Raw genomic sequence first — 26024 nt, 5'->3', positions numbered from 1 at the left:
TCATATGAGTCCTGTAGTAGTGATGACAGAAGAGAAGACCATTACTCTCTTATCACCTCCTCTCCTTTCTTCAGTCATCATCTCTTCATCTTCGCCTCTCTGCCTGCCTCCTACCCTCAGCCTCCTCAGTTTTGAGATGGGCTGTGGGTTAAAGGGAAATGGGGCGAGCGACATACGTGTGGAGCGGAGAAAGAGAGGGCTTGGTCATGCACAGGAAGGGAGGAGCGGGGAGCCACAGGGTGGATGTTTTTGGTGTGTGTGTATAGGAGAGCCTGCACAGAAGGGGTCTTTGTGGGTGAGGGCATCTGGAGAAACACACACACACGCATACACAGACACACGCTTAGCCCATGACATCACAGCTTACTGAGCAGCCGGCAGGAATGTTACTGAGAAAGGAGAGGCTTTGTGGAGGAGAGGAAAGAGATGGGAGGGGAGGAAAAGGAGGAGAAGAAGAGGAGGAAAAGGCTTGGCTAGAGGAAACTCCGGCACTCCCACTATCTGGAACAGGACGGACCAAAGCTGGACTGAGGCAAAGCTAAATGGGAAAACGGATACAGCTTATGAAAAGAAAACATATATGCGTAGGGTAGAAATTATTGTAATATTACAAAACTGAAGGAGGCCAGCTTTTGAAAATGACACCATGGATTTACTGGTGTCACTAAAATAGACTAATCTACCAGTACTTACAAGAGCAACAGGTGAGTACTAACCCTGTGGAGTTGTACAACAGTTTTGTTCTGCTTTTTAATATATTTTTGTGGCAAAAAGTGGTGTACAACAACTTACAACAGATAAAATGTTATGGCTTTAGTACCACTGCAAATGTTTCTGGACATGTTTGTAAAATACTTTTCACCAGATGTGTTGTGCAACCAATTCAACACCCAGATTAGTTTCTATCATCGTATTTTGATTGTATTAGATTAAGTATTGATGTCAAAGTTGAGACCGTGGTGCTCTGTTTGTCCAGATGTTGCAACATAATGTTGAACTGCGTACTTTGGCCTGAAGATACAACTGATTTCTCTGTTGATTCCAGCTGTTAGCCCCCTCTGTCAGCCCACCTGCCTATCTGCTGACACAGCCAACTAGTTACCCACTGTGTGTCGATTTAGTCACTTATTCAGTTTATCAGTGGCATAAAATCGCTGCTATTCATCCACACTATCTTGAGAGGAGACTGACTGAAATCATGAATAGGTATGGGATAGCACTGTTTGGCCTGGGTTCACAATCCAGGCTGTTGGGACATGAGAACACCAGGCTAAAGCAGCAGCAGGCTCCAGTTACTATACAGGATCATATTTAGCCAGGAAACAGAGCCGGGAACACGGCACTGGGTTACACAGGAGCTTAGTGTGTGAGTGTGTATGTACGTGTGTTTGTGGACCTATATCATCAGGCTTTCGTTTTTACATTCACCATGTGGTCCGACCACAGTCTGCACTCTAACAGAAGAGTATGACGTGATATTAAAGGCATGGTACATGTGTTTGTGAGTGAGAGTGACAGAGAAACTGAAAGATGGAGCCAGTCAGACATGAAGATTGTTCATTTCCAGTCAGGAAGTATTTGGGTGTACGCTCATTCTGGTAAATGTATCCTAGCTTACAAATCCCCCAGCGTCTCTGGCATGTGGCCGAGGGTGTTTGTTTAATGTGTGTATGTTTATGCGTGTGTGGGTGTGTGTGTGTGTGTGTGTTTGTGATGTTTGTGCATGACAGTCAGAGCATAAGCATTTCCAGATGTGATGGGAATGGAGACGGGCGGAGAATGAGACAGCAGTTAGAACATAAGACTTTAATAGTTATCTGACTCAGATAGACTCACATTTTTATTACAGTAGTTCTGATGAATTTCCATTGAATTTCTTGATTCCTGCACCTTATGATATAAACCTCAACACTCCCACTTACATACATAAGTTCTCTTGTACACCCGGGGACATGCAGAAGGACAATTTTCCTTTTTGGTTAAGGATTTGAAAATGGATTTGAAAAAGAAAACTAAAACTAGTACAGTACATAATAAGACTACTACTCTACAGACTCTAAGAATAATCCTAACTATATTATAAATCATAAACTCAAACATTTGTATTACAATTACTATAAGACACCTAATCCTACTTCTAATCTTAGCTTTAAATCCAAATCTCAACCATAAAATGATTTAATCTTCACCGAAACCAGCATAATATTTACTTTGATCTGACTCCTTCAACCAAACTCTAGCCAACTTTAAAGCAATTTCTACACTAAGGTCCTAACTCTAGCATAGCTCTGTAAGCTAGACAGGACTGGGAAGTAAGACTTTCCTCAAATTTTCTTCCTTTTTTGGAAAAAACTCAGAGTCACAGCTCACACATCAAGGTGGTGAGGGTTGGGCTGCTATGACTATTAACACTATATCTCATTGTCATGTAAATGTTACACAGACATTTATGTATTTGTACATGCTAATGGAGGCTTCACTGCTGGTTCAAGGGTCATGGCACATTCTGATTTTACAGACATTCAAACACATTATGGGGTGTGTTTGCCTTTTTGCTAGTTACATGATTTCTTTCCACGCTTCCACACGCTGACAAACACACTCTTATACACACACACACACACACACACACTTTGCTCTTTTAGCTGGCCAAGCAGGGTGCACAGTGTCCCTCATCACAAGTATTAAAGTCCAGGCCTTGAGGACAGCGAGTTATGCCTGGAATGCCAGTTCACCTCAATGAGAGACAGAAACACACACTTTAATACACACCTGCTATACAAATACACACACTTGAAAGAACTCAGTTACACTTGCATGTACCACTGCACAGCTACAAGCATGCACACACTCCATTAGTATGTGTGTGTGTGTGTGTGTGTGTGTGTGTCTGTAGAGCAGAATAGCATTGCATATGAAACATTCCTGTACTGTAGTACTGTTTTCCTCAGGCAGTAACAGGATATCCTCCCCCTCTGTACTGTCCTGCCTGCTGGACACACACACACAGTCTGACACTCACACATTCCTGCACGTGCACACACACACATGCAGTACACACAACAGGTCAAATTTAACAAAGACAGAAAACCTTGTGTGTGTGTGTGTGTGTGAGTGTGTAAGTAGAAGCCCTCACATGGTCAGTAATATCATTAACTGGGTGTAAAATCATTGGACCTGTTGACGGGCAGAGTGAGGGAGAGTGAGAAGAAGACAAAGAAACTGGAGATGAAAGAAGGAGAAAAGGGTTCCTGTTATCTTTCTCTATCTCACTCATAACGTGGTTAAACAAAGAATTACTTTGGCTAAAATTAAAAGATCATAAAGTAGCTTGTGGCTAACAGTGTGATTATGACTCAAAATAAGAAAAGCTGCGCTGCTGCACAGACTCTTGACTAGTCTTGTTAATTGGTATGTCTGTTATGTGGTTTTCAGTATTCAGGACTTCTTTTATTTTCTCTGTAGCCATGGTGAAATACCCTGTTTTTTGTTGTTTAACCCAAACACATTGCAAATATAGCCTGCAACGCGGCACCTCTCATGCTCAAACAACAAATAGAGGAACTTTAATGAAGCTTATACAGATCAAAATGTTACAAGAAAGAAAATAATTGAATGTTTTATATGAAAACTGTATAGATTAACTTCAGTAGACTTGAATTGGACATTAGTGGGGTATTCCTGTTAGAGAATGTGTTTATTCTAATCTATATATAAGATTTTACTTCATGAGAGACAATAAACTGAGGAATCTGCATGTGACTGAGGCAGATGGGTCACTAAATACCCTCAGAGAATATCTTTTTTTTTCTTCTCAGTAGATAAAGGACACATGAGGCTAGGAAGGAGGAGGAGACAGCATTGCAGATGTGTTGAGGAGTGTGTTGCTTTAGTATGTGAGAGACAAGAGCAGGTTTTCTTAAGGGGAGTCAGGGTGTTATAAGCCACCATGTGACTTCACTGACCACTGTTCCTTAACTTGAACAATCCCAGAGAGGAGAGAGGAAGCAAGAGAGGAAGGAAAAAAAGAGGGAGAGAGAGGCTTCAGCAGGAGTCCTGAGCTGCAATCTGCCTTTGATTGTGCAGAAAGCCCTCATCTGGGTACTTGACATCAGTAGAAACTTCTGTGAATATCATTAAAAAGCAGTGTGTCTTGAGTGGGTAAAAAGCGGACACATCATCCTTATGGCTGTGTGTGTTTTAGCTGAACAGTGAGCTTACTCACTGAAGAGATCCTCATTAAATCCCCACACACACATGTTACAAAGACTGGGGTTAATAGCTCCTCATGGAAGGAAACACATCCTTAGAGTGAAGGTGTAATGAGTACAAGGCTATAAAACAGGAAACCAGTGGAGCATTTGTTAGTGGTGCATGCAGAAACAGAAAGGTCAATAAAGACAGGAGTGTTTGTGTGTGTGTGTGTGTGTGTTTGAAGCCTCTTGTGAACAGTGGGTCTGGAATGTGTGGGATAGATGGTTCACAAACACGGAAGTGTGTCCAGTGTGTCCTTAAACTTGACACTCATCGCTTGTGTCTTTCTCCCTTTGATAAGTCACATTGTCAATTAAAATGTGACTGCCATGAGTAAGTCGGGATCAAACTTTTAGAAAACAATAGATGTATTTTATAAAATCAGTTTGTTTTTCAAAATTAAACTTGTTTAAATTAAACTTGTAGCTCAGGTTTTTACAGAAATAAAGCCTGATGATTAATGTGACATCATTATATTGCATTAACTGGTTACTCATAAGGATGTAACATACAGTACATTCAGTAATGAGTAACAGTTGTTTGTCAATAGTGTAAGCATATCATCAGCTAACACAGTTCCACATTTTATGAACTGTGTGTTATGAGTGTTTGCTCATGATATTTGCAGTGTATTGCAATAAGTTGACATTTAATTTCAGTTTGAAGACATTAAGAGGGACATTTTTGTACATTTTGACAACTTATACTTTTTTTTGTGAAACAATTAGTCGACAGGCTCTTGTCACCAGCTCGCGACTGACGATGTGGCCTTGAGCCAGGCACGTAATCCAGAAACACATCAATGAGCTGCTCAGTGAAAAGCAAATGTGAAGCTCTCAAAACTTAAACATCTTTACAGCTACAGACGTATCTTTACCGATATATTGAATATGTATAATATTAAAATGCCGGAGAAGACCATCAGACTTCTTTTAATTAACAGTGGTTTTACTAGTTGTTAAATAGATTACAAGAAGAAACTGGAGACAGGAAGAGTGTCTATCAATCTCAAGCAGTCAGCAGATTCGTTCACATAAGCGCGAAGGGCTTTTAACAAAGATTAAGTTGTTTTGGTGCTGTAGAGGATTGTCATGTTTATGGTCTGTCATAAAGCAGCAGCATGTGAGTTGGTTCCCTCTAGTGGTGGGAACCAGTCAGAACACACTCCTGCTGCAGAGGTTCAACATTATTACTGCAATGCAGACAGACAGATTTATGTGTGGGATGTATGTGTGTGTGTGTGTGCGTGTGTGTGTGTGTGTGTGTTAGGAACATTCTGACCTTTCTGTGCTAAAGCCCGTCATAAATTTCTAATATGAGCAAAGTTTGTTATTGAATTGATCATGAGGCAGAGTGCACAGCTTCTCCATACAGTACAGCTCCTCTGAACCACACGTCTTTTGCTTGTTTGTTGACACAGAAATCATGGCGGGCAGCCGAGGATGTCAGTGACACAATACCAAGAGAGCGAGCCCTGAAGAGCGTCAGTTTCCAGGAATCGGTCAGCGTTATCACTGACAGGCCTGCAACCATGGAGCTAGAGAGCCAGCAGATCCAACATGGCTGCCTCAGCAGCCCCAGTAACCGAGCCCACAGCGCAGCTGGTGTGAAAGTAGAGACTCCTGACAGCGAGGTGGTTCAGGTATGCAGGATCTCTGAACATGACTCAGGCTTTCAGTCTCTCGTTTTATTTCCTGGAATGGAGCAAATATCAACACAGAAAACTTTGCCCTGTGTAAACTGATTTTGGGCTGAGGGTGTGGTCTTCAGGAATAGTTTTTAAGTTTGATTTCCTCAGTGACTTTTCTTCCTTTTATCTGTGTTTTTATTGTTTTCTTTTTAGTAATCTGAGCACTATTAGCCTAAACAGAGAGGGATGATCCTCCTACAGTGGACTAAGTTAATTTGGCAACAATTCCATTTAGTTGCATGCACAAAGTGTTCAGCTGACATATTAAAATTAGAAGTATGCAGCATTTGGGTCTTATATATTGTAGGAATTTTAAAAGATTTGTACAATGTTCACACAGTGTTTAAATATGTTTTGATGACGAAAAAAACGTAAATGACTAAAAGAAGTTTTTTACAACTTTTTTTAATAACATGCAAAAAGTAAACTTTCTTTGGAGTACTTAATGTGTACTTAATGTCTTATGTTGTCAGTTTGTGTTTCTTTGTCAGTTAAACATTATGTTCTCCACTTTCTGCCCTTATAAATATGCATTTAATCAAGTCCACACATGTCTGGTGTGGGAGCAGATCTTCCTAAATTGTTGTGATAAAATTATTTTGTGTCATGTAGTTATATGGCTGATCATGCCATCTGCAATTTACCCCCTGTCTGTGATATTAGGAGGAGTTTGGTGAATATTACTGTACGGTATCTGACAACTACAGTTTGATTATCTGCTGTGTCTACAGGAAATTTGCTACCTGGACCAGGTGTTAGACGCAGCCTCTGAAACTCCCACTAATGGAAACTCTTCTCCGTCAGACCACACCAAACCAATCAGCATCGACGGAACCTCTCCCTCTGTCTGTGTGTCAGCCTCCTCTCCTGTCAATCACCAGCCAATCATTATAGAGGGCCAGAGACAGACCACGTTCGTCCACCAGGAGGACTCCGACGTCAGAACCAACGGGCATGTGCAGGGGGAGGAGTCGGGGCGCAGCAGGGCGAAGTTTGAGCTGAGAGCATTTCAAGAGGAGAGACGACCAGCCAAGCTCTTCACCCCCGGAGAGGAGCAGCAGGTCAGGGTGACGAGGAGGCGACCCTCAGAGGAGGTAACCAGCTGGTAGATAATGTGTCAGATACAGTATTCACACACACACTAACAAAAACAACACAAAAGTACTGTGTTGGTTTTTCTTCTTCTGGAGTAAATCCTATAAAAATAAACATAATTGTGGATTTTACAAAACAATGTCAAGCAATTATTTAGGGTTGAGACACGATATTTGTGCTTTACTCAAATTAGTACCTTTAAAATCTGATGCTGGGTACTGTCTTTGGCAAAAAGTCTTAACTGCTTGCTGCCTGTTGCATGATACATAAAATTAGCACCAGCAAGATTCTGACAAGCTAAGCTTTTCAATGCTTAAGCTAAAAATGACTGACACAGTGTGTGAAAGAATTCATACTTCTCGAGACTTGACCAAACCATGTCTTTCTTTTTAGTGTAACACATTTAAAACCAGAATTTTATCTTAAATAAAAAATGTAAGAGCTTAACTTTTTTGTTTTTTGGAAATTCAAAATTTTTGCCATGGCTGTCAGCTTTTCCTAATTGTGTTCTTCTCTAAGTAGGTTTCTGCACAAAATGTTAAATGTATAGAAATAAATTAAGGTTAATCCAAGTGTTGACTGAAAAATGCACAAAAAGTTATTCTTGAGTTATAAAATATTAGTTTTATGTCATGTTATGTTAAGTTATATGTTTGTTCTAATATGTTATGAGTTATGACCAAAATCACAGAATGTACTGTATTTACTGTACCTTAACACACTTAAGAGCAAATCATAAAATCAAGAAATTACAGCCTAAAAGGAAAGAAATTTGAAACTGTAACCCTGAGTAAGACATGATGTGACAGCAGCGCCCACAAGCTTAGTTGTGGTCAGATTTGCGTCCTGGATAGGGAAACAGTAACTAGAAACTGTCTTAAAATAAACAAACATCATTTATGAAAAATAATTCCCACTAAAAACTAGATCATTTTAAGTTGAGTCATACTGTTATTAGACTGTAGTTACAGACACTGCAACGGTAAACACTAAACATGCAAATATGTTTTCACTTGTAAATGAGTATGTAATGAAAAGCTAATCCTAATGGCGGTTTAATATTCTTACTCATATACTCTTGTGCTGGTTTGTTTTCCCTGTCAGGTTCAGGAGTTGGAGCGCGAGCGCCAGGAGCTGATCAAAGACCAGGCTGTGAAGAAAAACCCTGGGATCGCCCAGCGCTGGTGGAACCCTCCTCAAGAGGTAGTTTCCCCATCCAATCTCTGTTTTCAATTTGAACCTCATTCCTCCCTGACAGACTGATTGACTGGTTCTTTGGTTGGTTCATTCATTCTTTCAAGGTTCCTTTGGAAGAGCAGCTGGACGCAGAGCAGCTAGAGTCTCTCAAGAAATACCAGGAGAGGAAACAGCAGAAACAGAGTCATACCTATACATACTCTCAGGTAACACACATGAGACATACCAAAGTCGGACTGTGACGCACAATGTTTTACTTGAGGGTGATTTGTTGTTATATTTCTGTCTGATTTCCAGTTCTCTCTCTAACTAACTAGTTTTTTTCATTGTATTCTGTCCTCCTATCTCTATTTGCAGCCCCAGGTGTCAGGTCCTCCCACGATGGTGACCTCTGACCCAGAGCTTACCAGGAAGGAGGACATTGTGGAGAAGCAGATCGACTTCTCGTCTGCCAGGAAGCAGTTTCTGCAAGGGGAGGCAACCAAGAAGGACATAGCCCCTCAGATATACTCTGCCAAACCCTTCTCCAAATCCAGAACCAGGGGCAGCCAGGGGAGCAGTGACATTGTTGGCGAAACAGGAGAGAGTCACGTGACCTGGTCTGATGAAGGAATTGCCGGAGATTTCACATGTGCGCGAGCTGTAATGACAATCCTGCGTGAGGAGGAGGAAGGGAAGGGTCATTTCCACCCAGCCTTTCACCCAGAGGAGTCTGACTCAGGATTGGACGAGTTATCTGTCCGCTCTCAGGACACTACTGTGTTTAGCTTGGATAATGTTTCCGACAGCGGGGCTTCACTACCCCCTACCCCGCTGCCTCTTACCCCAGTGTCACCTCCCACCCCCCAGCCAACCACACCTGTCAACGGGCAGACCGGTGGAAGTCCAACAGAAGTCGAGCTGGAGTTCCACGCTGGGGTACTTGTGCAAAATGCCATCCAAACTGCCCTGTCAGCTCAGAACGGAGGGGAGTGGCAGCCATCTGACTTGAACTCTTCACAGCTCAGCACCCCAGTATCTCCATCCTCAGCTTCTACAAGCAGCCCAGTGCCAGTCTCCCCTGTGTCCTCTGGTGGAGCTCCAAGTCTCCAATCACCTGTGTCCTCTAGTCCTGCTCTGTCCAACCCGTCCCCTCAGCCAGACAGGCGGCCAGAGGTAAGAGTTGTTCACCAGGAGAAGCCTGCAGAATCACAGCAGACTCAGCAACAGCCCTCCAGTCCAGCACAGGAACCACAGCTCCAAACACCGTCTCCACCATCTTCTCAGCCCGTCTCACCTCCGCAGAGACCCAAAGATGGAGGACCCCGGATCAAAATCCAGTCATCTTACGCCAGAGCTCTCGCTTCCTCAGCCCCGGCTCCAGCTCCAGCTCCAGGTCCTGCCTCGGCAGCTCCTGTTTCCAGGCCAACCCCAGTTTACCGTCCCCCTTCTCCTCCAAGCCCGGAGAAACCGGAGTTCAGCTACTTCAGTAAGTACTCGGAGGCAGCTGAACTTCGTAGCACAGCAGCAGCAACCCGAGGCCCCGAGGCGGAGGCGGCCAGCGGCCCGTTCCGCCTGCGCTCCAAGAAGCAGCGAACTTTGTCCATGATTGAGGAGGAGATCCGAGCAGCTCAGCAGAGGGAGGAGGAGCTGAAGAAACAGAGGGAGACGCAGCCTGTTGCTATAGTCCGCCCCAGCAACGCTTCCAGCAGCAGTCATGGGGCTATGAGGACAGGGGTGCGGCAGTCCAGCATTTCCCCAGCGGATAAGATGAAGAGTAACAGCCTGCCAACTAGACTCACACTGTCAGCAAAGACAGCACCAGGTTAGCATGTTCCTCACTGATCCCCGTTTGAGACAACTGGTACAAGCTTGTTGTTGTTGTTGAAATATCTCAAGGACTTTTGACAGGATTGCCACGAAATTTGGTTCAGACATTCATGTTTCCCTCTAGATGAAATGTAATAACTTCGTTGATTCCCTCACTTTTTCATTTGGTGCCATCACCACGTCACACACACCGAATTAAGATGATGAACATGGTGAATATTATACCTGCTAATATAAATTTAAATCAAAGCATCACTGTGTCTCAAGTAGAGCCTTACAGAGCTCCTAGCGTGGCTCTAGACTTATTTTCTTGTTGTTAAGACTTGTTTGAGCTCACAAAGTTAAATATAAATTCAGGCCTTCACAGCAAAAGACGCTTCGTGTAGCTGTAATGCTCACCCTTAATGCCTGTTGGGCACAGCTGCATCCCTTTCTGGCTTCCTTTCATACTGACATCATTCTCACAATAAAAAGAGGGAGACGTTGGGCTTTTTATGTGTATTTTTAATGTGAAGTTTTCAGTTAAGCGAGAATAAAGAAAGACATTTTTCACAAAACAATAGAAGAAGAACAGGCTACTTAAAAAACACATTGCTTCTGAAAAGCTTTCAGTGGATATTTAAACCACAGTGGAGAGTGATCGAAAGTGAGAGATGTGATTTGTGGATACGTGGAGGTCAGACCAGTAAGGAACTCAGTGATCTAAAACAAAAAACCTAAATGGAATGCAGTCACTGATGTTATTTAGTTGCACCTATGATTGTAAAACCAAAATGTGGGAGAAAAGTATATTCATGGTTCACTTCCTCTTGTGCACTAGTTGTACAAAAAAACTGCTTCAGTAAACCACCCACACTTGGTGCAATCATGCCAATTCGTGCCGGTTCAGTTCAACAAACATGTCTTAACACGTGTTGCTGTGTTTCTGTGTGATCCGCAGGAAGGATCGAGAAGGTTCGACCTGCACCACCTGTGTCACCCTCACCCTCAGAGGGCGCCCTGTCTGACGCCGGCAGCGAGGACTCAGGAGGATCACGACCCAAAAACTACATGCAGACGCTCATGGAAGACTATGAATCACACAAGGTGAAGAGGAGGGAGAAACTGGAGGACAACAGTGTAAGTATTAAACCCTGGAGAGGATAAATAAGCAAAGGCATGAATGAGAGGACTTGTTTTCCTGTATAACAAAACTTACTTGTTTATCAGTTAGACCTAAAAATGAAAAAAATACATGGCTACCCTCAAAAAATTATAAATTAAAAAAATTTAATTTGCTGAGTTATTGTTAAATGTTGTTAAACCACAGATGACATGGAAAAAAGAGTGAAAGTAACACAAAGAGTGCCCACAGCTTAGTACTGGACTGTAATGAGGTTCAGTTGGCTCTGGTAACGTCTACGTGGTTGCATGTCTCCATCCATGATGCGTTGGCATGAGCAAATACTGTACAACACCAAAGGGACTTTCCCAGTCTGGTACAGGACATGAAATAGAAAGTAAGTCAGAGTTGCTGGGGGATTTCTGTCCTGACTCCATCTTTTTTTTTTTTTCCTTGTGTCTGAATAGATCTTTTAATGCTCATTATTGAATGAGGAGGAGGAGGAGTATTGAATTATTCGTCACAAAAGGTCAAAAAAATGTAACATCCTACATAATCTGAAAAATTTTAGAGTTTGACATCTCCCATGTTTAAATTGTTCACTAAGAAATCATATACTTAAAAAAAACATGTATCATCCATGTTATCGCATTCATTTGTTTTCAAGATATTTAACTGAATGTATCTTGAGCTGATCATTTTGCAGCAGGCAGTGTTCTCGCTGATGTTGTCGCTGTTGTTGTTATTGTTTATCCATGATGACATCACATGTGTTGACTTTGTGTACTGTTGCCTCTCTCCTGCTGGTCGGTCAGTATGCCCGTTTGTTGCTGGCTAACGAGGCAACCACTGAGGTACCTGTCGCACCCCAAACCTGTTCACTCCGTTAAACTGCCTTTACTGACAGACCTGGGTCAGACTCTGAAATCTCTTAGGAAAACTAAGACATTCCTGTGTGTACTTTGAACTAACTTAGAAAAGAAAGTCAAAAGAAATTGTTCATTTAGGGTCATCTGAATAGAATCACAAAGCTGTTTGATTTCACGAGGATTACTTTAGTTCAACTAAGAGAAAGTTTCCAAATACAGATAAATCACAGGAGTGGAGAGTTTCACTTTCCTGTTCTCCATTTAATGTCCACCGCAAAGTAGATGAGTCAGCAGCAAGAAATACAAACTATGACATGTCACTCAGTCTTCCCGACATGAAACTGGTGCAGAAAGTGTACATGGGAATGTATTATTTATTTATTTTAAAACCATAGACTGGGTAGTTTCTGTGAAGGAAACTTTTCGATCTGATCCCAGGTCTGCTTGTGGTCTCACTGCTTAATTGTTCTGCTCTGTGGTGTTGGTGCTGCATGTGCTTGTCCATTGATTTGGTGTGACCCCCCCCCCCCCCCGCCCATGCACACTGTCCTTCTATATATCTAATGTATAAAGTATCGAATTCAATTTAAAGTAAAATATGTGGATTATTTTAAAAGATTGTAAAACAATGAATAGCTAATGATATTATAAAGATCATGATGCACTTTAATTTATGAAGGTAACAAAAGATTTTGGATGAAAAACAGTCCATGTACTTATATTTGGTGGATGTGTATGTTCATCGTTCATCAACAACTACATAAGTGGGCTACAGTTAGAGGAAATCATTTTATCATTTTCTGTCATCATCATCACTGCAGCCACTATGTCAGACCTTAACAGCGAACATCTACCCACAATCCACTTCAGCTTCACCCTCCTCTTGACATTACCCTGGATACCTGCTCACAAATAAAGATGTAAAAATGTGTTTATGTTTTTGTAAGAGAGTGTGTGTGTCTGTGTGTGTGTCTGGCATGTGTGTGTGACAGGGATGGGATCGGGAACATAAATTATGGAACAGTCCTGGTGTTCAAGCATGAATCTTTCCCTGAAATGGAGGAAAAATGTCTCTTTTTTTTTTCTTTTTTTTTTTTTTACTGTCAAATGGTGCAGGTGCGCTCAAGGTCAAATGTAGCTCAAGGTCATTTGTCATGAAACATTTACTGCAGGACGGTTTAACCAAGCGCTCCCTCAGTGTTTGACATACACTGCATGTCATATTAAAGTCACAGTGGTGTGTTTTTTGTTTTTGTTTTTTTGATTGTGTTGCAATTACATCCCTTAAGCTGGGATAAAGCATGGGTTTTATCAACTGTTAGCTGATGCCAAAATGAATGTGCTTCCATCTGATTGGTTGTTTTATATTTGTCAGGTTCTGGAGGCAACTCGTGTCACCAGGAGGAAAAGCAACATGGCACTGAAGTGGGAAGCTGGTATCTACGCAAATGAGGAAGGGGAGGAAGAAGAAGAGGAGGAGGAAGAGGAGGAAGAAGAAGAGGAGGAGGAGTAAACAGCTCGTTTCAGAGACAGTTAAGGGACTGAGTTGAAAGGTGGAGAAAGAGGAGGATGAAGACACTGAAGGAAAAATGCAAACAGGAGGAGAAAGGACAAAGAAAGGAAACAGTATTTATTTTACTAATAGTATTCTGATGATCACATGACCCTGCATCAAGTTGTGATTTTTGGACCTGAGGATTGAAGTCGGAACAGTATGTTAAAAGACTGAGTATGTGAGAGACATTTGAAGTGTCGCGTGAGTTTGAAGAAAAAAAAGCTCGGAGATGCAAGAGACACTTTGAAAGGGTTTATGGTGGTTTAGGAGCAGAAGTTTATTTGGAACAGAAGGTTTTTACTAGTTGGTAGACGCTGAATGATTTAAATATTCATAGGATTTTTCACTTATCTGCAATTTTTTTTGAAAATATGGGCTGACATCTAAAGCTTTTATTCTGACAGGTTGCCTGAGACTTGATGATGATGGTTTTGGCAATATGTGCTTGAGACTAACCCCAGTCATCAAAATCGATTCAAAATGTGCGGCCAGGGTTTGCTTACCAACAGGAAAAAAAACGATGCAAAAGACAAGCAGGTGTCTGCAGAGTGACTGTGGAGAAACTTCTGACTGAAAGTTGTGCACGAAAGGAGAAAGAGCGAGGCCTAATCACACACTGAGACATGTTTTCTGTAATTTCGGAGTAATCTTTGCTGCAGGGAGGCTGTGATGTTTTCCAGGATTCGAACCAAGTGGGAGTCGAAGCATCACTTTCAGAAACTGTAAAGTTTTATCTTCTACATCCTGCAGTGCCACAGTACACCACAGTACAGATATAACAGACAACATGTTGGCTGGAGCTTTGGCATTCCTTTCAAGCATCTGTGTTAAATCTTAAGTGCCGACTTGACGGTCAGCAGCCTTGAATCATTAAGTGCTAGAGAGGAAATCTGCAAAACTAGCATCAAGGCGCAACTTTGCCTTAGACCTGTCAGTAATTGTTGAATGCACGATATGTATGATGTATTTTATCTTCTTCTATCCTGTATTACTACAGTTTCAGTAGACCTTAGAGAAAGTAAGCAACCACGTTAGATAGTCTGTCTACAAAGCACTATTCTTCAGAGACTTCACATCTATAAAGTGCACACGGGAGGAGACAGACGGGGGGAGAGGGAAGCTCACTGCAGCTCATGTTTGTGTCACTTCAGTCAGTGTGTGTATTCATGAAAGGGCTGGGTCAGGGGTTTTATATTCGAAAAAATCACTTATTTTACCTTTGCTGGCTACGCCGCTTTGTTGACCTGTGCTTTCTGATGTAAGCAGTTGTTTCATGTATTATACTGAGGTAGGACTGTGTATTTGATATATGAACATGTATGTTGAGATTCCAGTGGGGCAACTGCCGTCGTTCTACTATACCTTGCTAGCTGAGGATAAAGTTTGATGAAAAATATCGAAAAAGCCTTTTATAAAAAGTTGTTATACCAAAACAGAATGTTGTTACTTAGAGAAAAACAGTCCGCCTAAGCTCTTAGGTCTATTTAAAAAGTACTGATTGTGTGCATGGCATTACACTTTCCTAACCTGAAACAAGCACACAACGAGCAGCAAAAAGAAAGCAACTGACTATCAGTACAACAGGCTGAACAGGCCTCTGTTGATCTTTACGTCACTAACATATTGTAAGTTGAGGTTGTCTGTTTTTTAATGAATATATTGTGAGCTTTGATTCTGCAGGATGATGTGATTTTCTGTTTTGTTAAATGAACAAAATATTACGTAATGCAGGCCTCTGTGATTTTGACGATACTGTGGACCGTCCAGGTGAAGGAAACAAGGTTCAGCTTCAACATTAAAACGCTAAACACGCTGCAAACACAATCAAGTTGATCCCTGGGGCCTACAGGACTGTCTTGAAATGAGATTCAAAAGTAGAAATGTGTCAACATGGCTGTAGATACAGTATTTCTGAACCACTTTAACTGAAAAGTAGTTTAATTATTCTACCTTTTAGTCTTTATTTTGAAGCCTTTGAGATTTTATCCAGCATTAGGATATCAGGAGGTTGGTTGTTTCCTGTAAACCAAAGGTTACAGTTTTGATCACCAGTGTGTCCTATTTAAGTGTCCTTCAGCGAGGCACTGACCTCTCTGTCTGCTCACACTGAATAAAATCCTCAGATAGATGCCTGAAACACAAACGTACACTGAGGTAAACTTGCACAAAATATGAAAAGAAATTGCGGGATGCATACGAACCCTTGACAATAAGTAATCTGTATTGTATTTATTAGGTTTATTAGGTTTGTTAGGCCTAGCATGAAGTCAAATCCCTCATGGCTGTAAATGCAGTGCCAGCAACTCCTCCAGCAAGAAGTGAAAACCAGGGACTTCTGCCTCTGTGATTCGTCTTCTTCTGCCCATTTCCCCACGAAAACAAAAAAAAGTCACAATGGTTCAACAGAATCCTCCTTGTTCTTGTTTTTATACACTTTTAATAATATATAAAATGGAGAAAAAAAAGTATTTAAAGGACTACTGTCCCTTTTTATGAGTGAGAAATGTAAACAAGGTGTGTCACTGACAGTTACAGTGTCACTGGTATTCATTTGAGATTCATTTTGCCACATGACTTAAGGGACACATGTAAAGTCAGTAGGGACAAAAACTGTTTTTTCAGACATGAGGAACGTGATTCAAGCGATCAGACAATATAAAAAGCACTTGTCGCACTCGTATATATAATTTCCCAGTGAGGAAAGTCAGTGAAAACATGAGCTTCAACAGATACAGATCCTTTGTGATGAATGATTGTTTTACAGCGGCCTGTCCTGGATGCCATCTGCGCGTCTACTGTATCGAAGCTTCACTCACAGCACAATTTGAGTTTTCATTAACAGAGGCAAAGTTTACTGTGGCTGCAGCAGCACGTTGTAAAACTGTGCTACTGCACACAAACACACTCATGCTGTCCTCAGTTACGCTTCAAAGGACACAATTAAACCCCCAAAACCTGTTGGAGTTCTCATCAAATAAAGCTTTTGAAAAGGTAACAGACATAATGCACACTCAGAGGAGTTATAATTGTGTGGTTTATTATTATAATTATTATTATAATTATTATAATAATAATAATTATTATTTGTTGTTTGAATTGATGGTGCGGAGATGATTTATTTATCATTTGAAATGCTGGTAGCTTGTTTTCACCCTGCAGAAGCGCCTGAGCTTCAGTGTGGGGACTCAGCAAAGCAATCTTATCATACAGTATATAACCTCTGTCCCTATGTTAACCACTTGTATGCTCATACTCTGCTTTGTTATTTTATAGCACATGTAAGGCTCACAGTTATACACCTACTACACATATTATGAATATTTTCTCATTAAAAACAAAACATGTACATGTTGGATTCCTGAGTGTTTCATTTACACATGCCTGGTACTAATGCCCTTTACTGTTTGTCATGGTGTAACACACTGGCGAGCGGATTGTGGAGGGTGGAGTGTGGAGGGTGGTTTCCCGAGTTTTTTTTTTTTTGGTTTTTTTGGTTTTTTTTCCACGGGCCGGCTGAGCACATGAGAGGAAGGAAGTGGGCGTGGCAGATGCTCCGTTTTCTTCCTCGTTGTTGCGTCTGAGCCCCGCTGCATCTGAGAGAAGCCAGTGATCCACAAGGACTTTTTCATTCATCCACATTTAGTCTGATTTTAAGTCTTACTAGAGGTCACCAGTACACTTTGAACCAGGTAAAAGTTGAAATCATGGTGATGCCGAGCTTGTGTCAAGCTGCCTTCACGGTGCTGCGTCAGGTGGAGCCGGTCATCGTGCTCGAGCAGCTGGGCAGCACTCTCTTCGACACCGCGCTGCAGATGGTGGTCAGGGACCGGTGTGCCAACGCCACCTACCCCGGTCTCTCCAGGGAGGACGGCCAGCAGAAAGCCATGACGGACTTCTTCATGACCTACAACCTCATCATCCGACTGGTCCCGATCCTCCCTGCGCTGCTCCTGGCCAGGTTGAGCGACCGCGGCAGGAGGAAAGCCCCTATCGTGGTGCCCCTGAGCGGGTACCTGTTGTCCAGGGTCGCGCTGCTCCTGGTGGTCATCGTCCGTCTGCCGGTGGAGGTGATGTTCGGCGCCGCGGTCCTCTTCGGACTCTCCGGCGGGTTCTGCGCCTACTGGCCCGGTGTGATGACGCTGGCGTCGCTCGGCTCCACGGCCACCGACCGGTCTAAGGTCCGTGTTGAGTTCTTCATGTCGTTCCCAGCATCATGAAACAGCAAAATCCCAGGTTATTTATTATCTGTGCAGCAGAAAGGTTGCATTTGACATTATCAGCTTCCTTTAGTGCGCATGTGTGCATGATACTGTCTGAAGTATAGCCGAAAATATCACTAAAGGTGATAATTAAACAATGTATAAACAACAAATAAATAACTCCTAACTAATTAGTCTTTCCTTTCTACAACAAATTAAGTTATTAATTTAGTTATTATAAAGTTATTTGTTACATATTGTTTCTTGCTCTCTGAATGACACAAACTGTTACTCATTATTTATTGATTTCTGCAGCTGGAGCACAGATAAGCACACAAGTGAGTTCACAAAAGTGAATTCTTGTATATAATTATTGTGAGATTTCTGTAAACACAGCATGACAAAATTATTGGGTTGTACTCTGTTCAGTTCAAGACTTTGTGGAACCATGCAGCCTCAATAATGGCACACTGTTCATGCCCTTGTCAAATATAGACAACGAGGAAGTGAATAGTGTTGTGTGTCTGTGGTGGTCTAGTGAGTCTTTTATCTATTTGACATTAGCTTTTATAATAGACAGCCCTTTGTTTCCAGGCATTTTACCTGGTTGGGTCATTGAACAATGTTAAAATCCATGTGTGCTGAAAGATAAGTAATTTTATCAGCAGTGGTGGAAAGTAATAAAGTACATTTACCATAGTACTGTAGTACAATTTTGAGGTACTTGTACTTTACTCAAGCATTTCCATTTTATGCTACTTTATACCTCCACTTTAATAAATTTCAGAGGGAAATATTATATTTCTTCAGTTAACTGGAGGCATGCTCCAGCGCTGTACTGGGTTGACTCCCTTGATTGTCATTGTGTAATTTGCACTCTGGATACAAAAACAGCAACATTAAACATCCAATGTAGTTTCCGTAAAGCTACGATTATGAAGGACATAAGGTGTACTTAAAGGAAGCTGCGTGCGTCCATGTCCCGTGCAGGTGATGATGAGAGTGGAGCTGCTGTATGGGACGGCGGGTCTGGTGGGCAGCTTGGTGTCGGGTCATCTGTTCCTGCTCTACAGCTCCAGTCTGGGAAATGGGATCATCCTGCTCATTGTGAGCATCCTGCTGCACCTGCTCTGCCTCATACTCTCCATATTCCTGCTGCAGGTCAGTGTGTGTGTGTGTGTGTGTGTGTAATATTACAGATGGTGCACTGTATGGATGTGTGATGTGTGTGTTTTGATTTTTGTGTCTCTATAAGCTAAGGTTTAACCACTGATAGGTTTGTTTATCAATATCTTACAATAACTGTTGCAACGGTTAGAAAAAATAAAATTGGGCCAGTATAACACATACCAGAATCCAGATCTTTCTTTTTGTATTGAAACCCCCAGAAAAAACTAAAAGCTTGACTGGATTTCACTCTGACATTTTCATTCCTAGATTTAATATTTATTTTTTCAGCCGTATACAGCTTATGCAGATGTTAAATGTGTGTGTGACCATCTGAATTAAAGGTGAAACAAGTGTCCGACAAAGAGCCTGATGAGACCGGCCACACCCTTTCTCACACCTCCGACAATGCTGACGTTGTTGAGGCTCCAGCTGGGATAAACCTGGTGAACGTGGTTCTGCTGTTCATGGCTGCCATCCTGTACAACTCTGCAGTGGGTGGAGCCATGGAGATACTGGGTATCTTTGTGATGAAAGCGCCGCTCAGCTGGAGCGCCACTCAGGTGATGTTTTGCTCTATTTGCATGTGTTTTTTGTTTTTTTTTGTGATATTGATGCAGCATCTTTTGAACAGTATCGTGTGTATTTATTTCTCTTGTCAAACTGATTTTGTCTCCCTTTTAATTCTGCTTTCTCTCCTTTTGCTCTTTCTGTCCCTGCCTCCAGGTTGGTTATGGGAACGCAGCGGGCTGCATGATTTTCATCACCAGTTTCATCGGCGTCATCCTGTTCCGTCGCTGCGTCAGTGACGTCATGCTCATCCTGATCGGCATGATGTCGTTCGCCTCAGGAATCTACTTCATGTCCTTCGTCACAACAACCTCCATGTTCTACCTTGGTGAGACAGCGCTTCTCAGACTGAGGCACAGTTTGTGAAGGAGCATGACTAAAGTAACACATCATTTTCTTTCACTTAACAATATACAATAGAAGCATCATCTATCATCCCTTCCTTAACATTTATCCCATTCTATTGTAACATATAATACTAGATTAATTACACTGCTGCATTTTTAACTTACACCTTTTGGGGTTAATCTGTCATCCTGAAGTCAAAAAAGTTTAGGGGAATGAAATGGAACTGAAATGGAAACGGAACCATTTTTAATATCGATTAATCTGTCTTTTATTATTATTATTATTATTATTGATTGTTTAGTCTATAAATTGTCAGAAAATAGTGAAGCCAGTGAATGGTGAAGCCCATCACACTTTCTCACAGCTAGAGGTAACATAATTATAATAATAATTAGTTTGGTTTGTTTTTCGGTACAAAACACAAATGTATATCATCTACATTGATATAACACCACAGAAAAGGGACTTTTTTTTCTGCAGTCTATTGAATGATAAATCGACTAATCATTTCAGCTTTAGTGAAAAGTGAAATTTAACATATTTTGTCAGGCCCCAGTGAGAGGCTTAGATGGCTTAACAAAAAAAAAAAAAATTAAAAAAGATCATGCAGCCATCTTTTTCACACCCATGTGGTGTGATTTGTGAGCAGTGGTCACAGCCAACCATGTTGTTGCTGTTGAAGACAATGTTGTCCCACAGAGTAAAAAAATCCCCTTCACAGTCTGGTGGTTTAACAAGTTGTAAAGTTTAGTTTTCAGTTCCCACAAGCGAAGCGAGATGTTCTGCTGACACTCTGTTCTGTTCTCTTGTTGTTGTTTTTTCTTTTTTATAGACTCAGCAAAAATAAGAAAGGGGAACCAAATTCTTACGATCTGTATTTAAAGTCAACCTTTACTTAATTGAAATCTTACTCGAGCAGGTCTAGCAAGATCGTATGAGCTGGCTCCACATCTGACAGATCTAGGTCATCACTACAAATCATAAATATAGGAACCAAAATAAGGAACTGACAGTGAGTAGAAGCCGTAAACATCTTATTCTTCATCCATCACTAGACTACAGGTACGCTGGAAGCTTTTTGTCTCCATAAATGTTCTATCTGTGTTCAAGCTGGAGTGTGGGACTGAAATGAACGTCCATTACATTCAAGCCCTTTCCAGACGAGTTCACACAAACATGTGTTAATTAATGAGCTTTAGAGGTGCTGGAAGGTGGATTCAGTTTCTTTTGTAAAAAGCCATGGTAGCTGTTTCCTCCTGTTTCCAGTCTTTATGCTAAGCTAAGCTAACCATCTCCTGGTTGTGGCTTCATACAGACATGTAATTGTCATCCAATGCTCGGCATAAAAGCAAATAGGGGCAGGGACTCTCAAAGCAGCTCATTTGCTTTTTCTTCCAATATTTCCATTTATTTTCTATAACCTTGACATTTTTAAGGCAGCTTAAGCTTATGTGCTTGTACTGAGTGAATTTCACTGGCTGCTAGCTGCAGTGTCATTAATGTACAGCCGCGAGAAAGGTATCTTCTCATGAAACTCCCTCTCTTCTAATGGTTTTTATTTTCAGTGCTCAGCTCTTGCTGCACGTGCTAACTAACCACTTCTTCTTCCTCTGTTGGTTCCAAATAAAGCAGAAATATATATATATATATATTTCCGAAACGAAACAGATCAAATGGTGAAGACAGAAACAAAACTGAAAATGTCTCAGGTTACAGTATTACCTTCACACAAGACTGATTGTTGGGGAAGTGGCGCTGAGATAACGCAAAACTGGCTACAGCTCTATTAGGCAAGGCAAGTTTATTTATATCGCAAAATTCAGACACAATTCAGTGCTTTACAGAGGCATTGGAAATACATTAAAACTAGAACATTAAAAACAATAAAAACATCCGAATAATATTACACACACAAACCTGCCAAAGACAGAAAATTGTGGATACAAGGGACAAAGAAATATGATAGATAATATATGAGTTTTAATTTCTCCACAGTTCGCTTGCTCACCCTGTTTGCTCTCATCCCGATGCCCACCATCAGATCTCTGCTCTCACAGCAGGTTCCAGCATCCTCATGTGGTGAGTATGCAACCTGTGTGTGTGTGTGTGTGTGTGTGTGTGTGTGTGTGTGTGTGTGTGTGTGTGTGTGTGTGTGTGTGTGTGTGTGTGTGTGTGTGTGAAAGCCCAACAGATGAGTAATAAAAACAGTATGGACAATTGAGCAGTTAAATTTAATTAACATTAGTATTAGTATGATGGTCCCATCAAATTGATATGGCTGTAAAAGTGAGAATTATTGATTTCTTTTTTTCTCCACTCTGCGTATGGATTTACAACATACAGCTGCTACTGAAAGAACCAGTGTTACAGTACTAAAGTCAGTCAGTTCATCAAAAAAACAACATATTTTCTTACTTACTTCTAGAGTTGTCAGTGAGGTCTGTGGCTTATTCAGAGAAAGCAGCACTGTACCAAATGTCAATTTATAATGCTGTGACCGCCATAAACAAAAATACATCAGCCTTCACTATACTGAGGTGGAAGCAGAAACAGACATCTGAACCAAAAAAAAAAAAAACCAAAACTATCTGTGTGACCACATAGCACCACCAGTAAGGTAAAAATTATGTTTTTTTTTGGTAATTTGGGTTTTGGGTGAACTTACACTTTAGATATAAACAAGATATAAGTGAAAGATGCATTTTCATTCAACTTTCCCCCCCCCACACAAGATAAATCGGTGCTTTGCCAAATCAGCTTCATTTTTTTTATACACTGCTGTTGAGGGATGTTATTAGAGCAAACATTTCCATACTGCTGTATTTATAATTCTGATGGTTACAAAGTTAAGAGAGAAGTGCAGGATCCAGATTATGTCAAAAGGAGGAGGAAGTTGCGGAAGAGGGATGACAACATGATGTTTCCTGAAAGTTGAGTTCGCAGTCTGAGGGTCAATGACAGGTCAGCAAAAAAACTCAATGGTCCTCTTACATTGTTATAATCGATCTGTGATGTTTAGTACATTCATGAGTTGTTGTGTGATGAAAGTTATGTAATTATATGTCGCCTAGCAGACAAAATAACTGGAGCAGAACATAGAAAATATCTCAATCATGACATAACTCACCACCTCTTAAACTCGTACCCAATCGTTACAAACAACTACTTTAAGTATTGTGCAACTGCAGGGTGGGGAAAGGAGGTCGTTTGAGCTTGACTGGCTTGGAGACTGCTGAATTAGCAGCTATCATTGCAAGGCTAGCAATCATGGAAAAAGACACGGAAAAAGAAAGTTAGTCATTCGTCGATCTTGATCAAGCTACCATCATTTATTTAGTCTTTAGATCTTGTGTTTAGTGTGTGTAAAGTTGTGATTTAGATTTTGGACAGGTACACAGACGTGCACAGACACAGGAGTGGTCTATACTGGAAACCTGCATTTGAGTCCAGTCAGACTGGTTTCTACTAAAGGAGCCTGTTTGGCCACAAGTCAGGGTGTCATGCTTCCTCTCTCTGACACATACACACAATGCACTGGGTTTACTGATGAGTGGAGGACCAGGGTTATTCATTATTAGGGTTTTTCCTCGTGTGTTTGCTTTGACGTGATGTCTGGTTGAGAAGTGCAACGCAAACATACACACCAGTAACACCAACCCTTTTCCTGTCCACACACATGTACAAGGAAATGAAAAAAAAAAAAAAAAAAAACATTAATCTTCCAGTGCAAAGGTTTTAGGCACAAACTTGAAATGAGGATGGATGCTTTCAAAATGAATCCCATGAACAGTTTTTATTTATCATCTGACTTCATACAAAGTGCAATAAACCAAGTAAACTAAATGAAAACAATATTTGGTGAGACCAGTGGCCACACTCCTCAGGGCTCTTGCACAGCATCTTGTAGAAGTTGCCACAGTTCTTCTGTGGATGTGGGCCGTCTCAGTTTCCTCTGTCACCTCGTATCTTCAACCATGGAGTTACTGCACAATCTAGCGTAGCTGACTGCATTCAAAAGGGTAAAGGAATGAAAAAGCGAATCCAGTGTGAAAAAAAACAAACTAAAACTGACCCTATGAGCATGAATTACAGAGGGCACAGCTTAAATAAGTTTCACTAGTAAACATTTAAAGAATATGAAAAAAGAAAGAAAAAAACAACTGCACCAGGTCAGTGCATGCATACCTTTTTTTTTTAATTCATGAGGTGCATTTCCCAAAACCAGCCATTCAGACCTTTTAAGACAACTCTCTGTCAGATTAACTCATCTCTTCTTTAACCTGTGTGTCCTCCTTCTTTCCCATCAGGCACCACTCTCACCTCCCTGCAGTTGGCTCTGAAGTTTGCCGGTCTGGCCTACATCCCTGCTTTTACTAAGATCTATCAGGGAACCCTGGACTGGTTCCCAGGCTTTGTCTTCATGCTCTCCAGCATCTTCACCGTACTGGGGATGATACCCATCAGGTACTGTTTTTTGACTGCTTCACATCAGTGTATTAGTTTGCAGGTTTATCATGACAATGTATTAGGTGTTTGTTTATCTATACATAGGGCATCACTAAAATGAGTCTTAAAAACATAACATAGACCTAAAATACTATTTACTGTGATAAAACCTGATTTGGACTTAACCCACACGTTCTCTCTCACACACACTTCTCCACACACTTTCCCTGTTTCCTCCCTCCAGTGTCGTCGGCTGCAGATCACCTCAGAGGCGACAGTACGAAAGGATATAGGGAGACTGACTCACCAGCAGTGAGTTAGCGCTGGTATGAGGCCGACGGGAACTGAAACATGGAATAAGCAAGAGGTGACTCACTTCTTATAACTGTAGACGCTGCAGGAAAGGGGCTCCTGCACTTCAGCTGTTACAGGGGGAACAAACTGATATTTTATGTTTACATAGGCATTTTATGATACGTGTGATGTATCGTAATAAGGCCTGTGAGGGCAGATGGTTCACACTGACTGGGGGCACTGTGTGGAAATCTCTCAAAAAAAGGTTAGGAAGTTATAACTGTTGAACTTTTAACCGAGATGCAGACAGACGTCATCAACCAGTTGATTTTATCTTCCACTGACATGTCTACAACAGCACACCCAGCGCGATTTCCACATAATGTTGACTTTTCTGTGAATGTGTCAGACATGAAAAGTCCCTTATGAGCACTGTCTAAAGTAGAGACCTCATGCTTTTAATCAAGTTTCCTTTTGTGAACCAGCTCAAGCCACAGGATCACATTATTTCATTAGTGAATATGTTATACTGTATATTTGGTTTGCAAGGTGTGAGATTTCAGTCCTGCACACCAAAGATAGATGGATATAGGGATTTCTGGGATTTTCATATTCATTACTCGGAAGTTTTATTTCCAGTAGCCACCACCTCTGCTGATATGGTGTATGTAATCTTATGAGGTTTTAAATATACATGCAATACAAATCAATAGTTTGGACACATTTTCCCATTCACAATTTCAGTTTGATTGCAGACTTTGGGTTTATGTTGTTTTTGTTGTTAATTGTATATTTGTTAATTAGTAATAAGAGTGTGGCCAAAAATCAATTGTTGTAACCTAATAAGGATTATAATCTAACTTTAATCATGTAGTTTGTTTGGCTGCTGCTGGGTTGCTCCAGTGTTTCTGTATGTAGGGTGGTTTACAGACCCGTTGACACGATCTGTTAGTTAATTTACTTGCAGAGTGAATTGTGTTGTGGTTCCAAATGTAGATTTTTGGATTCCAATTACCAGTCACACAGAAAAACCTTTCACTTTGATTATGTCGTCATTTGAAGGTCTAACATACTGACTTATCTTCAAAAATAGAAAATCTGTGTAAATAGTCTAGAATTAAAATATATGCACTTTATGGTACATGGAGTGCAACACAACTTCTAAATCTGCAGGTCAGGAAATGCTGACAGAGCAAGGGAAAATGTGTTTTAAAATGACATTTTTCGATATTTATGTTTTTGTGATTTTCATTTTTATACCTGTGGTATTTTTAATCTCCTTTTAATTTTGCATTTGGTCGTAAAGTACCCTGAGCTGCACTAACCTTTTTGAAAGGTACAATAGATATACAGTTTGACAATGTGAATTTTAGCCTGTGTGATTTTTGTCTGGTTAACAGCAACATTGTCTGTGCATTAGATTATCACC

At 41.1% G+C, this 26024-nt stretch overlaps 2 protein-coding genes across 4 annotated transcripts in view; both read left to right on the top strand.

Moving 5' to 3' along the window:
* palm2akap2 (PALM2 and AKAP2 fusion) overlaps positions 1–16919 on the top strand; it is an 81862-nt gene extending 64943 nt beyond the window's left edge. For 2 of the 3 annotated variants that reach the window (XM_071466897.1, XM_071466899.1), the window contains 8 exons: positions 5675–5896; positions 6676–7038; positions 8144–8242; positions 8341–8442; positions 8594–10040; positions 10986–11164; positions 11963–12001; positions 13392–16919. In XM_071466897.1, the coding sequence (XP_071322998.1) occupies positions 5675–5896; positions 6676–7038; positions 8144–8242; positions 8341–8442; positions 8594–10040; positions 10986–11164; positions 11963–12001; positions 13392–13529 (2589 nt within the window). In that variant the 3' untranslated portion in view covers positions 13530–16919. The remainder of the gene's footprint in view (positions 1–5674; positions 5897–6675; positions 7039–8143; positions 8243–8340; positions 8443–8593; positions 10041–10985; positions 11165–11962; positions 12002–13391) is intronic. The other variant, XM_071466898.1, reaches the window with a different exon arrangement.
* A 128-nt stretch (positions 16920–17047) lies between these two features.
* Positions 17048–25405, top strand: LOC139611888 (solute carrier family 46 member 2). The gene is made up of 7 exons (XM_071466900.1): positions 17048–17749; positions 18761–18931; positions 19282–19500; positions 19664–19835; positions 21851–21934; positions 24163–24319; positions 24546–25405. The coding sequence occupies exons 1-7, from the start codon at positions 17276–17278 to the stop codon at positions 24592–24594; spliced, it is 1326 nt and encodes a 441-aa protein (XP_071323001.1). The 5' UTR covers positions 17048–17275; the 3' UTR covers positions 24595–25405.
* Positions 25406–26024: the final 619 nt, after the last annotated feature.

The sequence above is a fragment of the Trachinotus anak genome, unplaced genomic scaffold (assembly GCF_046630095.1).
Source record: "Trachinotus anak isolate AG129_WGS33_773 ecotype Australia unplaced genomic scaffold, CSIRO_AGI_Tana_v1 ptg000028l, whole genome shotgun sequence".
NCBI classification, from domain to species: domain Eukaryota; kingdom Metazoa; phylum Chordata; class Actinopteri; order Carangiformes; family Carangidae; genus Trachinotus; species Trachinotus anak.
The sequence above is the reverse complement of the archived record's forward strand: the minus strand, read 5'-3'. Positions and strand labels throughout refer to the sequence as shown.

What these genes read in the sequence shown, in the direction of transcription:
- LOC139611888 (XM_071466900.1), top strand. Translation starts at nt 17,276, where the DNA reads ATGGTGATGCCGAGCTTGTGTCAAGCTGCCTTCACGGTGCTGCGTCAG. An exon ending in GGTTCCAGCATCCTCATGTG is followed by an intron (nt 21,935 to 24,162) that starts GTGAGTATGCAA and finishes CTTTCCCATCAG; the next exon opens with GCACCACTCTCACCTCCCTG. An exon ending in CTGGGGATGATACCCATCAG is followed by an intron (nt 24,320 to 24,545) that starts GTACTGTTTTTT and finishes TCCTCCCTCCAG; the next exon opens with TGTCGTCGGCTGCAGATCAC.